Source organism: Columba livia, chromosome 6 (genome assembly GCF_036013475.1).
Source record: "Columba livia isolate bColLiv1 breed racing homer chromosome 6, bColLiv1.pat.W.v2, whole genome shotgun sequence".
Classification (NCBI taxonomy): Eukaryota; Metazoa; Chordata; class Aves; order Columbiformes; family Columbidae; genus Columba; species Columba livia.
In genome coordinates this window covers 28,229,369-28,241,115 of record NC_088607.1, presented here as the reverse complement: position 1 = coordinate 28,241,115, position 11,747 = coordinate 28,229,369, and the positions used below count along the sequence as shown (strand labels likewise).

Genomic DNA, 11,747 nt, shown 5'->3' with positions numbered 1-11,747 from the left:
GAAGCACATTTCAGTACAACCACATGGGTGGGGATGTTATTTGGGAGATGAGAAGGAATAGGACTGACAAGGGAGGTTAGAGCGATAGTTCTTTGAACAGGGAGGAGAAGACTCCAGACAAGTTGTCTCCAGTCCCAGCAGACGAGCCTTAAGGCCAAATTCACTCATCTTTAGGCAACTAGTTATCATAATCAAGTTCAGCAGACTATGATGTTGTGATTTGTAGTATTTCTATAGTATCACAAGGGTGTGTTTGTATTCTGCTAGCACACAAAAAAGATGTAATCCTTGTCCTAAACCATCTGCAGTTCAGAGGTTTGATTCTCTCAGGTGCTAAGAGTCCACAAGTGTTTCTGGAGCCGACATCATAGGGCATCTGCCACTTACACAAACAGCACACGGGTGAGGATGATGACAGACGTTCCTTTACAAAGGAAAGGAGACAGGGAAGGAGACAGCAGGGAGCATGAGGGAAAGAATTACCATAAAGCAGTGTGGACTGTGAACCTGACCGTACAGAGCACGAAGTACTGCTGCATTTAAATGAAAGTCTTTATCTCAGTGTTGCTGGAGCAAGTGAGGGCTTGCCAGACTGAACCATGCCCAGTAATTCTCCGGGGGCCCAGGCTGGATTTCAGGACGATATGTTCTACACAATTTTTTATATTTCTTAAGGCTGGATTTTAGTGAACACAGGTTTTCTACCACATGGGTTCCTGTATGGCTTTTCTACTCAGCACTCAAAGGAGTACAATGCCGATAATCTATGCATTAGGCTTATTAAAAGTGGAAATCCTACTCCAGACCATTCCTGCAGTCGTGCAGACTCTGCTGACTTGCCCTTCCCTGTGGTCATCCTAACCCTTCACAGGCTCAGGCTCAGCCTGTCCGAACTCTGCATGGGTGTTCTGTGTGGCTGTGTGAGGCAGAAGAGAGATTTCCCCCCGCCAGAGCATGAGACACTGTATTACATGAGAGTGGGAGCACAGATCATTGCTTTCCCAGCAAGTCTATGCTTGCCTACATCCATCTCCCAATAGGTTTTTCTGCTGCCCACAAGAAAAAATAATGGTGTTAGACACCACCAGGCTGCCACTTAATAAAAGACACATAGTTTGCAAGTGTTTTGGCTTCAGTTTTACCTGGGGTCGTATTTCCTTTAGAAGTTGAGGCAGTCTTGTCTTTTAGAGGGATGACAATTTATTTAAGGATTGTCATAGGACTCAATAACTCACCAGTAGGCAGCATAATGACAGTACAAGTAAGGAACTGTTTTCAGGTTCAGGCAACAGATGACCATTACAACTCAGAAATGAGATCTGGAGTTTGGCAGTTCTACAAGAATACCAGCTCAGTGATGGACAAAAAAGCAAAATAAACGTTAGGAGTTATTAGGAAAGCAATGGAGAAAAAAATCATAATCACCAAAATAATTCTTAAAACACCATGATTCATCTGCATCTTAAATATTGAGAGTCACTCTAGTCATCCTACCTCAGGAAGAGCACAGTAGAACTGGAAAAAGTTCTGAGAAGGGCAGCATGAACTATCAAAAGCATGGAGCAGCTACCATAGAGCAAGTAATTGTGGACCAGCTTTGGTGAGTAAGATGGGATTCTTCAGTCTGAAGAAAGGTGGCTGAAAGGGGAAAGTGATGGGGTTTGATGAAATAACAGGCAGCATTAACTGCTGGAACCAGTGGAGTCATTTCACATTCCTGCGTGGAGGTAGTGAGCATCAAGTGATACTAGCAGGCAACATGTTAAGAACAAATAAAAGTGTTATTTCATATAACACATAGTTAAGCTGTGCAAGTCCTAGTCAGAGGATACTTTGGAAGCTAGAACTTTACATAGGTTCAAAAAAAGACCGGATAAATTCACACTGATGAGATACCCTCTCAGCCTTCTCTTCTCCAGGCTGAACAGACCCAGCTCTCTCTGTCTCTCCTCCTAAGACAGGTGCTCCAGACCCCTCATCATCTTTGTAGCCCACTGCTGGACTCCCTCCAGTAATTCCTTGTCCTTCCTAAACTGGGGAGCCCAGAACTGGATGCAGTACTCCAGATGGGGCCTCACCAGGACAGAGTAGAGGGAGAGGATAAACTCTCATCCACCTCAGGAAGTCTATAGGGAAGGCAGGTAAAAGTGCCAGTATGTCACTGACTGACTGAGCTGGCTGCAGATACCTACCTTCCCTGGACAGGTATCCATTTCTGGCCTCTGCTGAGGAGTTAAATATCAGGCTAGACAGACATTTGGTCTTAGCGAGTATGGTCCTTTCTCTACAGTTATCCCAGGCTTCAGATACTTAGAATCAGTGTCATTTTAAGGGTTAAATATAATCTTAATGGTGAGATTATTCAAAAGTTATGTGAAACTGGCCTAATGCCTTTTTTCATCTTGAAATCTGTTGTTTTAATGGGAACTGAATCAGAGCAAGATTTAACAGTTTGTATTGTTTTCAGCAATATTGTTTTCCTCTGCCTTCAGATGTTAGAAACAACATTCGTTCCAAGTAGGAAAAAAGGCAAGATCAATGCTTTTGCATAATAAAGGTGTTTACTGTAAGAAAAAGTTCAGTGGCCCAGGTGACAGCTCTCAAAAGCCAGTTCTGGACTGGGGAAGGAATGCTCTTAGAAAGCAAGGATTATCATAAGTTTCGCCTTCTTTTTGCTGAAGGTGAAAATGTGCCTCCATCCAGCTTGCCCTAAGACATCTTGGAAGTGTGTGTGCATGTCTGGGTACTGAATGATTTTTCAAAATGAGATGGACTGCCGTAATGCTCCTTTCCCTGAAGAGGGGTGAGAGCACAACCGTCACTTGGCTGTTCGTGTTCTTTGGAGGGTTCCCAGGCACACCTGGCTCTCACAGTACTGCGCATAGGGAGAAATCTTTGTGAAAGAATATTTACATTGTTTTGCTGAATTCCACAGTTTTCCATTTGAACATGAAATCTCTTTGCAATTCTCCAGGGTTGCTTTGTAGCATTTTTATTTCAGTGATGTAAGAGCTGCCTTTTACTGCCAAGGCCATAATTAAAGCAGTGTTGACTGGTAAGTAATGGGCTGCAAAAGGTGTACCAAAAGATAATTAAAGATGCACTCCAGATAAGCAGGGCATAAGCATCCTTTTTATGAGGTGTTAATGTCTGAAGACCAACTAGTGAAATTGATCTTGCCTCCTTCAGGATGAAAGTTTTGCTTAAACATCAATAGCATTGTACTGCCCTAGAAAATGTTTGATGTAGGGATTTCTAGAGGTATGTGCTTGTCCTAACACTCCCCAGGCAGGCGCCTGGTGGCAGAGCCCTTGCTGCACTGAGTAATTTGGCATCCCATTCATGTCAGCATGATTGTGGGCCCACCTTTGCATCACCTAACACTGAGGCTGCTCTGGAAGGAGAGAGGAAAGGAGGTCCTGGTGCCCTGGTCTGGGCTAGGATAGATGCAAACCTTTATTCAGAGCCATTTTAAAGAACACCATGGCTAGTTCTTGTCTAACAACTCTCCTAAATGTTATTTACATGTACATACTTCTCCCTGTCCCCATATTTCCAGCATATTTCACAGGTGATTTAAATTCCTCTATAGGAATTTATACCACGAGTCTGGCATAAAGGGGCATTGGCAGAACACAGAGTGGGTTTCCACATTTGGACTCTGCTGAAATCTATAGCAAAGTTCCATGGATTTTGGTGAAAGCCTGAAGATAATCTGTAAACAGAAGAGATGCTGGTTTTGTTAAGTGTACTTCTTTCCTCATGCTCTTCCCATTCTCCCCTTTCAGTTCAGTTATCTGTTTTTGTAGTGCTTTGTGAAATGAATAAAAAATATTGCAGGATGGAAAATACTATTTCCCCTGATACAGTTCAGAGAAGAGATAGGGGAGCTCACAAATAGTTGTTTTGATTATGACTGACTCGCAACAGCATGATAATACCAAGGGAACATGGTCAGCAAGGGCTGGTCAGTGTTGTTGCCTGGATTAGGGTATGGTCAGACTGTAGCTGTAGCAGAAATTAGCTCTTACATTAGGCCAAGTCTATATGTCTCAGTAGAAGAGGGGGGAGAGGAGGGAGAAGCAAAGATTGCCATCTTCTTTCCTGGAATCTCACTTAAAAACAAACTGGCAATCTAAGTCTCTATCAATTAGCATTGCAAAGAAAATGTCTGAAAATGAAGGGTGTAAAGAGGCTGCCTGGCAGAGTGCCTGAAACAATAACTCCGGGAAGTGTGAACTGCTCTCTGCATAGTCAGAGCATGTTATCAAAAGCCTGGTCTATTTGACCTAGCTAGTAGTGATGGACAGTCACTATTAGCAGGTAGTGCAAGTCAGTGCAAGCCTCTGCTGACTCCTTCTTATCTCTTCTCTGCTGGCTGTGGCTATAAGGTGTATTTTTGTGTGTGTTGGAGGAGATTGCTTCCGTCTCCTTTTGAGATCAATATTGCAGGCTGCCTGCTGTGTCAGTTTTGTGTTGTAGTTATTCCTAGGAGGTGATGTTTTCTGTCATGAAAATTGGAAGTCCAGAAATAAAAATGATGGTGTTTGTTCTAGCCTTCCCTGTGGCCAGACAGAATAAGTAAGCTCTCTTTGTACTCTTCAAACATCCTTAGTATCCTCAGTGCAGTTTATTGTGCATCTCACAGACAGTTGTACTCGAATTGCAGAGATGGAAAGGTCACATACAATTCCATACTTTCTGGTACCAGTTTAAATCAGGGCTCTCCACCTCTTTTACCCTCTGCTCCTGTGCATCTCCATCTCATGCTGGTGCTTGAACTGAGCTCACCAAAAACTAACCCGGCCGAAAGAAAAGTGATCAGTTTATGGAAGGAGTAGCTCTGTGAGTTGGTTTACTGGAGGTGGCATGCACAGTACTGTGTGCAAAGCCATACTGGGATTTAAGGGCAAGTGGAATTGTACCCTGCATGCTTAGAACAAGAAGGAATAGCTGAAGCTGGTTTTGCTGTAGAGAAGACTCAATAAAACTGTGCCACCAAGATTTCTATTTCTACTTATCGTGTCTGAGCCTTCATCCACTCCTCCCTACATATGTATATGAATATTAAATGTGAACTAAAACCAAAGGACAAGCAGTACACCTTGACTGTGCCTAGAACTGATGAACCACTTGCCACCTGTCTGCTTTTTTCCCTTCTCCCACATGCAAATTCTTGCTTACATACAAATTTTATTGTTTACCTGGACAGGAAAAACTCCGAAAAACAAAAGAAATCTCGTGGGATGTATGTGTGCTATAACAGTCCAGGCTTATGGGAATGCTACAGTAGAGGAAAGGGGAGGAGTACTGAGAAATTGCTTCAAGCTGTTGTTCCCAGATGTTTTTGTCTGCATGCTGCTGTCATCCCTCTGAAATTCTCACTGCTTTCATATACATGTCTGCTTGAAAACATTACTTAAGTAAAGTGGTTTTTGAGAGCATTTACCTTGCCTTATGGACAGAGCTGCTAAAGGAATCCAGCCTCTAGAGTACTAGAGTCACAGGGGCTGGCTGTCGCCCCTGTCTGGGAGGGTATTCATTTTTGTTGTGGTGGTGTATGTAATGTTAAAACCCTTGCCCAGCTCAACCAAAAGTGGCTATGTGGATGGTGGACATAATGGTCTCTGCAGATTGCAATTATATGTAACAGCTCACAGATTTTGTCCCTGTACCCTTTAGCTTCAGAAGAAGCTGGAGCAGGTCCCAAATCTGAAAAATGAACGGGGACATGTTGAGATGAAAATCACATGAAGTAATGAGGCCATTGTTCTTGAACACCTTCAGTGATAGCCATTGATGGCCTCATTTGACAAATTATTACATTGACTAATCGATTTGCTGCAGTTCTAATCCTGTTCTAACATCTAATCCTTTTCAGCATTGCAACTGTTGCTCCCTGTAGGTGCTTATGTCACTCTTGGCTCTCTTAAATAATATTTCTCTTTTGGATTAATATGTCGGTCATGATTTCACCTTGGGCTGAAAGCACAGACCTTGTTTGTTCTGTACACGACTTGGATGAGTAGAGCTGTCTGGAGGAAAAAAAAAAAAAGCAGTCCTAGGAGAGAAAAAGGTTGTGCTGAGATCTTTAGGACTCGCTTGGGAGGGAGACTGTTCCTTCTCTCCCTGGTGACCGCACACTGTGCTGGAGGAAGCTTTGTCCTTGCTGTGTACAGTGGGTTTTGATGCAATGTCTAGTAAGCCAGCAGTGTTTCATTTACTGCAGTGAAGTTGACGAGAAACATGTCATGGACGGGAACAGGAGTGGGGCAACTCAACAGGGAGGATGAGGGCTCATCACCTGGGTGTGATCAGAGCTGGGGTGGCTTCCCTTTGTGAGATGGGTGCTGTGGAGGCCTCCCTGCATCCAGGGGAGCCCAGTGATTCCAGCAGAGCCCAGGCCTGTGCTGCAGAGAGATGGGGAGCCTTCTTGGAGAGCCGGCCCGAAGGTGAAAGATAAATTAATTAAATTATACACTCTCCATTTGAATTAAAGAAAGGTGGACGCGTTTGTGGCGGCAGTGGGGGCTTCGCTGGGAGACGCTTTGGCTCCTTCGATGGGGCGAGACCTCATTATGTGTATTTTGGTGATGGGATGACAATGGGCGTGTGGGAGACGGCTCTGAGTCACCCTCGGAGTCCCGGCGGCCCCGGCCCTATTGGCGGGTGGGGGTCGCTAGCGGCCGGGGCGGAGGGCTCATAAGGCGGGGAGCAGGCTATGAGCCCCACCGCCCGCAGAGCTCGGCCGCATGGAGCTCGCCAGCCTGCCCCCCAGCCCCACCGGTGAGCGTGCCCTGGCTGCGGCCGGGGCCGGGCGGGTTGGCGGTGATGGTGGCGGGGCCGGGGGAACGCGGCTGGGCGCTGACCGCCGCTCCCCGCTGCCCGCGGGCGAGGCCCCGGCGCGAACCCTCGTCCCCAGCGCGGGGCGGGAGGGCGGCCGGAGGAAGCGAACCACGTTCAGTAAGGCCCAGCTGGAGCTGCTGGTCCGCGCCTTCGAGAAGGAGCCGTACCCCGGCATCGCCCTGCGGGAGCAGCTCTCCGGCCTCACCGACATCCCCGAGTCCAGGATCCAGGTAAGATGGGCAGGCGGGGCGGTCGGCGGGGCGGCCGGGCCGAGGCGGGGCCGGGCGCTCAGTCTCTGCTGTCCTCGCAGGTGTGGTTTCAGAACAGGAGAGCCCGGCAGCTGAACCACAAGAAGAGCGAAGCCGCTGCCTACCCCAGGCCAGCCTACGGCAAGGAGAAGCCGGCCCGCTGCGGCGGCGGCTGCCAGGAGCGGCCCCGGACGGCGCAGGGTCACGGGCTGGAGCGGAGCGCCCTCCACCCGCAGCCCGGCCTGCCGGGGGGAGACCCGACTTTTGCCGCTCAGCCGTCGCCCTGCTCGGGGCAGCCGTACTCGAGGCTCGATGCTCACTTCAGGAGCCTGGATAACACGTTTGGAGCCCTGGGTCAGACCCCAGCCCACTTCGGTTTGGACTGCGTGGGAAAAGGAGCCCCAGTCGGTGCGGGGAGCATGGGGACCCTCCCCCAGCTCTCGCTCCCTGTGCAGCCGGCACAGGAATATCCATACCCGAAGAAATCTTTCTCTGAAAGCTACTACTCAGATGCAGATGTTTTCCAGTCTTGCACAGAAGATTATCAGTACCTGGCAGCTAAAGAGAACATGTATAGGAGGCCTGTCTTAAACTACGCAAACGCTAACCCTGGCCTGGGTGAGGAGAACTATTTGTATGTCAAGTCCAACACTTCTCCCTATGGGAAGGGCTCCACTTGTAGTTATGGTGAAGGGGAGTCTAAGCTTGAGCTTGAGCAGATAAATTACAGTCCACCTCTGGCTGCAGCTAGTCACGGTAGTCCTCCTTTGGTATTTCCAAAACATGAAGGAGGGTGTCAAGGGACTCTTGGCGCTCCAGCCCCAACATACGGGCAGCAGCTGCTGGAGACAGTAAATTACTATGACCCTTATTGGCTGGGCGTGAGAAATGAAATTTTGGGGACTGAGTTAGATTCACTCTTTGAGCAAAACGGGGAGCAAGGTGGGCCAAAAAGTTCTCTCTTTGCTTTTGGTGGCCAGAGTTCAACCTGTCATTTGCGTTACACGTGAAAGTGACAGTAGGTCTGCTTGCCTGATTTTAAGTTCATGTGGAGTTTTTTTTGCCAAAGTGGCTAGAGGTTTTGCAGGTCGTAAGTGTGGGGTGCTTGCTCTGAGTTTTGTGTGCTGTTTGGAAGTGGAAGGAAGATAAGCAAAGTTAGCAAGGGCTGCAGGAGAATAACCTGAATGGTGCTACCTCGACCTCCATCCTACACGAACTGGTACCAAGCTGCTTGCAGTGTTCCTGCACATGTTTGGTTATTGGCAGCACCGCATTAATTTGCACGTACAGACTGATCTTCACAAACACATCGGTACTGAAGATTTACTCTTTCTGTGTTCAGACTGTACTGTATTAATTCTGCCAGGAGACTTGGGACTATGGCATTGGTTTTGTGGCCTTACTCACTGAGTTTTGTCCCTAGTCTGGTCAGAATTCACTTACTTTAAGAAATCTGTAGAAAACAGACTTAACTATAGCTCTTAGTGGAGAAAGCATTAACGTGAGAAGAATGGGAAAAGCAGCCTTGGTGGTGGCAGGGGATGGCTCACTGGGTGTGTTTGCGTTTTAGGTGTGCTCCTGATAAAGAACACTGGTATTTTTCTAGATACTTAAGGTATAGTGTTTTCATTTAAAAATGACTACGTGTAGCCTTTTAAAAGGCAATATTTTTGTGATTTTTTTTTTTTTTTTAATCTCCCAAATTGTAGTTTTTTTATTTGTCAAATGAAGGTTTTCTACCTGGGTGGTAATGAACTTATAGAACTGCACTCACGGGGCGGGGGAGAAGAGTTCCATCTTTGCATTCACACATTGGGCCTATTTTTAGACTTTAAGATCCATGGCTGTCTGGAAGGCCACTGTAATCATGGAAGTGTTCTTCATATGTATCTCTGGAGAGCTGCCATGGTTGTGTATTAAAACAACATCAGGCCTAGGATGCTGAAAACTATACATACAAATCCTTTTTTGTGTTTAAAATGTGGCTCTGGAATATTTTAACTGTCCCTAGATTTTAATATGTATGTTATAATTACTTTGTTTATAGAACAAAAGAGACATAATAAAAATAAAACAAACACAGACCATTATTTTATTAATAAAGTTGATATCTCTGTAAAGAAGCTGTCTATTGAGTTGTGTACACAAGAAGTCCAGAACATTAGTTCTGACCTTTATCAGTAATTTTAAACTGTGGCTTTAAAAAACTGCATTAAGATTTCTTTCTTTCTTTCTATATACCCTCTCCCTCGTAAGACCTACTTAATGAGTAGTGGGAGTTGTTCCCAGGCACAGAGAGAACAAGAATAATATTTACCCATGCAAAAGACGAGAAACTGGTGTTTAGTAAAACAGCCTTGCTTCATAGAGTGAGATGAAGAGGAAGAAGGGCATCTGAAGAAATAGCAGGCCCCACTAAATGGACAAGGGTGGGATGTGGGCTTTGGTCCTTCCCTGGAGTTGGTGGCCATGGGGCAGGCAGTACTGGCCCTTCCCATGGTGTCCTCCCTGCTGATCTCAATGTAACCAGCACCCTTGTATCTCAAAGGGCTCTGAGGTAAATATTGGGGGGGGGTCGGGGGGGGGGTGTCACTGTCACAGATTCTCTTACGGGAGCCTGGTCTCTGCAGTGCATCCAGCTGTATCCACCTCTAACTCTGCAAACATCCTGTTCCGTCCAAGCTCACAAAGCCACGCCAGGGCAGCGGTGTTGAGACTTTGTGTGGAGCTGTCACTCCCAGCTGCTCTAACAATACCAGGCATTACAAGCCTTTTGTCTGGTCATCTTATCAGCAAACCCACATTTCCAATACTGAAGTGGAATACACCCTGAATACTTCTCATGAGCAAGTCCAAGAAAAACAAACAAACAAACAAAACCATTGTCCCATCACAGACCTACCTACTGCTCAGGGTTAAGCTTGTCTGTAAGTTACTGGTTTTCTTTATTTTGTTACAAGTTGCTTTTAACAGACCTACCTAGCATGTATTTCACAAATAAGAGAACTTGTGCAGAGCAGTTGAGTGCAACACTCGTGACATTTTTGTAAACTTCTCACTCCTTGCTACAAGGTGGCAAATGCTAGAACACAAATTACATGCTTATTTAACATATAAGAGGTACTTTTACAGTGATAGCACGAGTAGCTGCCCCCAGACTTGCATGCCAAAAGCATCTCTGCTGTGATATGTGGAGGTGATGCTGAGGAAGAGGTGGGGCAGGAACCAAGTGTGCTCAGTTTTGGACTACTCCTCTACTGCCTGTAAAATGCTCCTGTTCACAGAAGAAAGAAGGATTTTACATCCTGAATATTAAAAACTCTATATTCTTCCACGTAACTTGTCAAAGAGAGTTATAGTCAGCCTGGGCCTACTCCCACTGCTAGGTGTATTGAATTCCTCATTTTGTGTGAGCCTGCAAAGCACATTTCTTTCTTCCCAGCCACCTCCTGCAACAGGAGCAGAGGGACAGCCACAGCCCCTGCAGCTCCTCAGCTGGGAGCCACCCGCCCGCATGGCAGATCTGGCCAGCATCACAGAGACAGCAGTTCATGACCCGGACACCTCTTTAGCAGCTCTGCTCCTCCCTGCTCCTTGGCTTAAAGAAAATGATTCTGAGAAGAGGGCCATTCACTTAGTTAAGCAGGGCCTGTACCTATAAATAACTTCAGGAGGACTTTCCCTAAGGTGTAGGCACAGGCCTGAGATAAACAACTACTTCTCACCTTGAGTGCCCTGACTACTGCATGCCTAGTCATGTCCTTATGGACTTGGTGTCTGAAAAAAGACCCCATCTAAGTCCTTTTCCTCTGAGTTCATGGCACTGGAAAGCCCCCCAAAGTCCTTGGTAAGGATCATGAAATTCAACAATGCCAAGTGCAAGATCCCGCACATGGGTCAGGGCAATCCCAAGTGCAAATACAGTCTGGATGGAGAATGGACAAAGAATAGCACTGAGGAGAAAGAGTTTGGGATGTTGCTGGGTGAGAATCTCAATGTGAACCAGCAATGTGTGCTCACAGCCCAGAAAGCCAACCGTGTTCTCGGCTGTATCAAAACAAGTATGGCCAGCAGGTCTAGGGAGGAGATTTTCCCCTCTACTCTAGTGAGACCCTACCTGCAGTGCTGTGTCCAGCTCTGGAGCCCCCAACATAAGGACATGGATCTGTTGGAGCAAGTCCAGACAAGTGCCATGAAGATGATTAGGGGGCTGGAGCAACTGTCCTGTGAAGATGGGCTGAGACAGTTGGGGTTGTCCAGCCTGGAGGAGGCTCCTGGGAGACCTTATAGCAGCCTGCTGGTACCTATAGGGCACCAACAAGAAAGCTGGAGAGGGACTTTTTACAAGGGCATGTAGTGATAGAACAAGAGGTAATGGCTTTAAATTGAAAGAGGGTAGATTTAGATTAGATATAAGAAATAAATTCTTCCCCATGGGGGTGGTGAGGCCCTGGCACAGGCTGCCAGAGGAGCTGTGGATGCCCCATCCCTGGCAGTGTTCAAGGCTGGATGGGGCTTTGAGCAACCTGGTCTGGTGGAAGGTGTCCCTGCTCATGGCAGGGGGTGGAACTAGATGATCTTCAAGGTCCCTTCCAACTCAAACGGTTCTATGACATTCCATGTTTGTGTTTGCTTTTTTTGTGTTTGTTGTTG

General features: G+C 46.6%; 1 protein-coding gene across 1 annotated transcript; it reads left to right on the top strand.

The window, feature by feature from the left end:
* Positions 1–699: 699 nt before the first annotated feature.
* LOC135579776 (diencephalon/mesencephalon homeobox protein 1-like) lies at positions 700–9,194 on the top strand. The gene is made up of 2 exons (XM_065067689.1): positions 700–7,076; positions 7,157–9,194. The coding sequence occupies exons 1-2, from the start codon at positions 6,753–6,755 to the stop codon at positions 8,102–8,104; spliced, it is 1,272 nt and encodes a 423-aa protein (XP_064923761.1). The 5' UTR covers positions 700–6,752; the 3' UTR covers positions 8,105–9,194.
* The last annotated feature ends 2,553 nt before the right edge of the window (positions 9,195–11,747 follow it).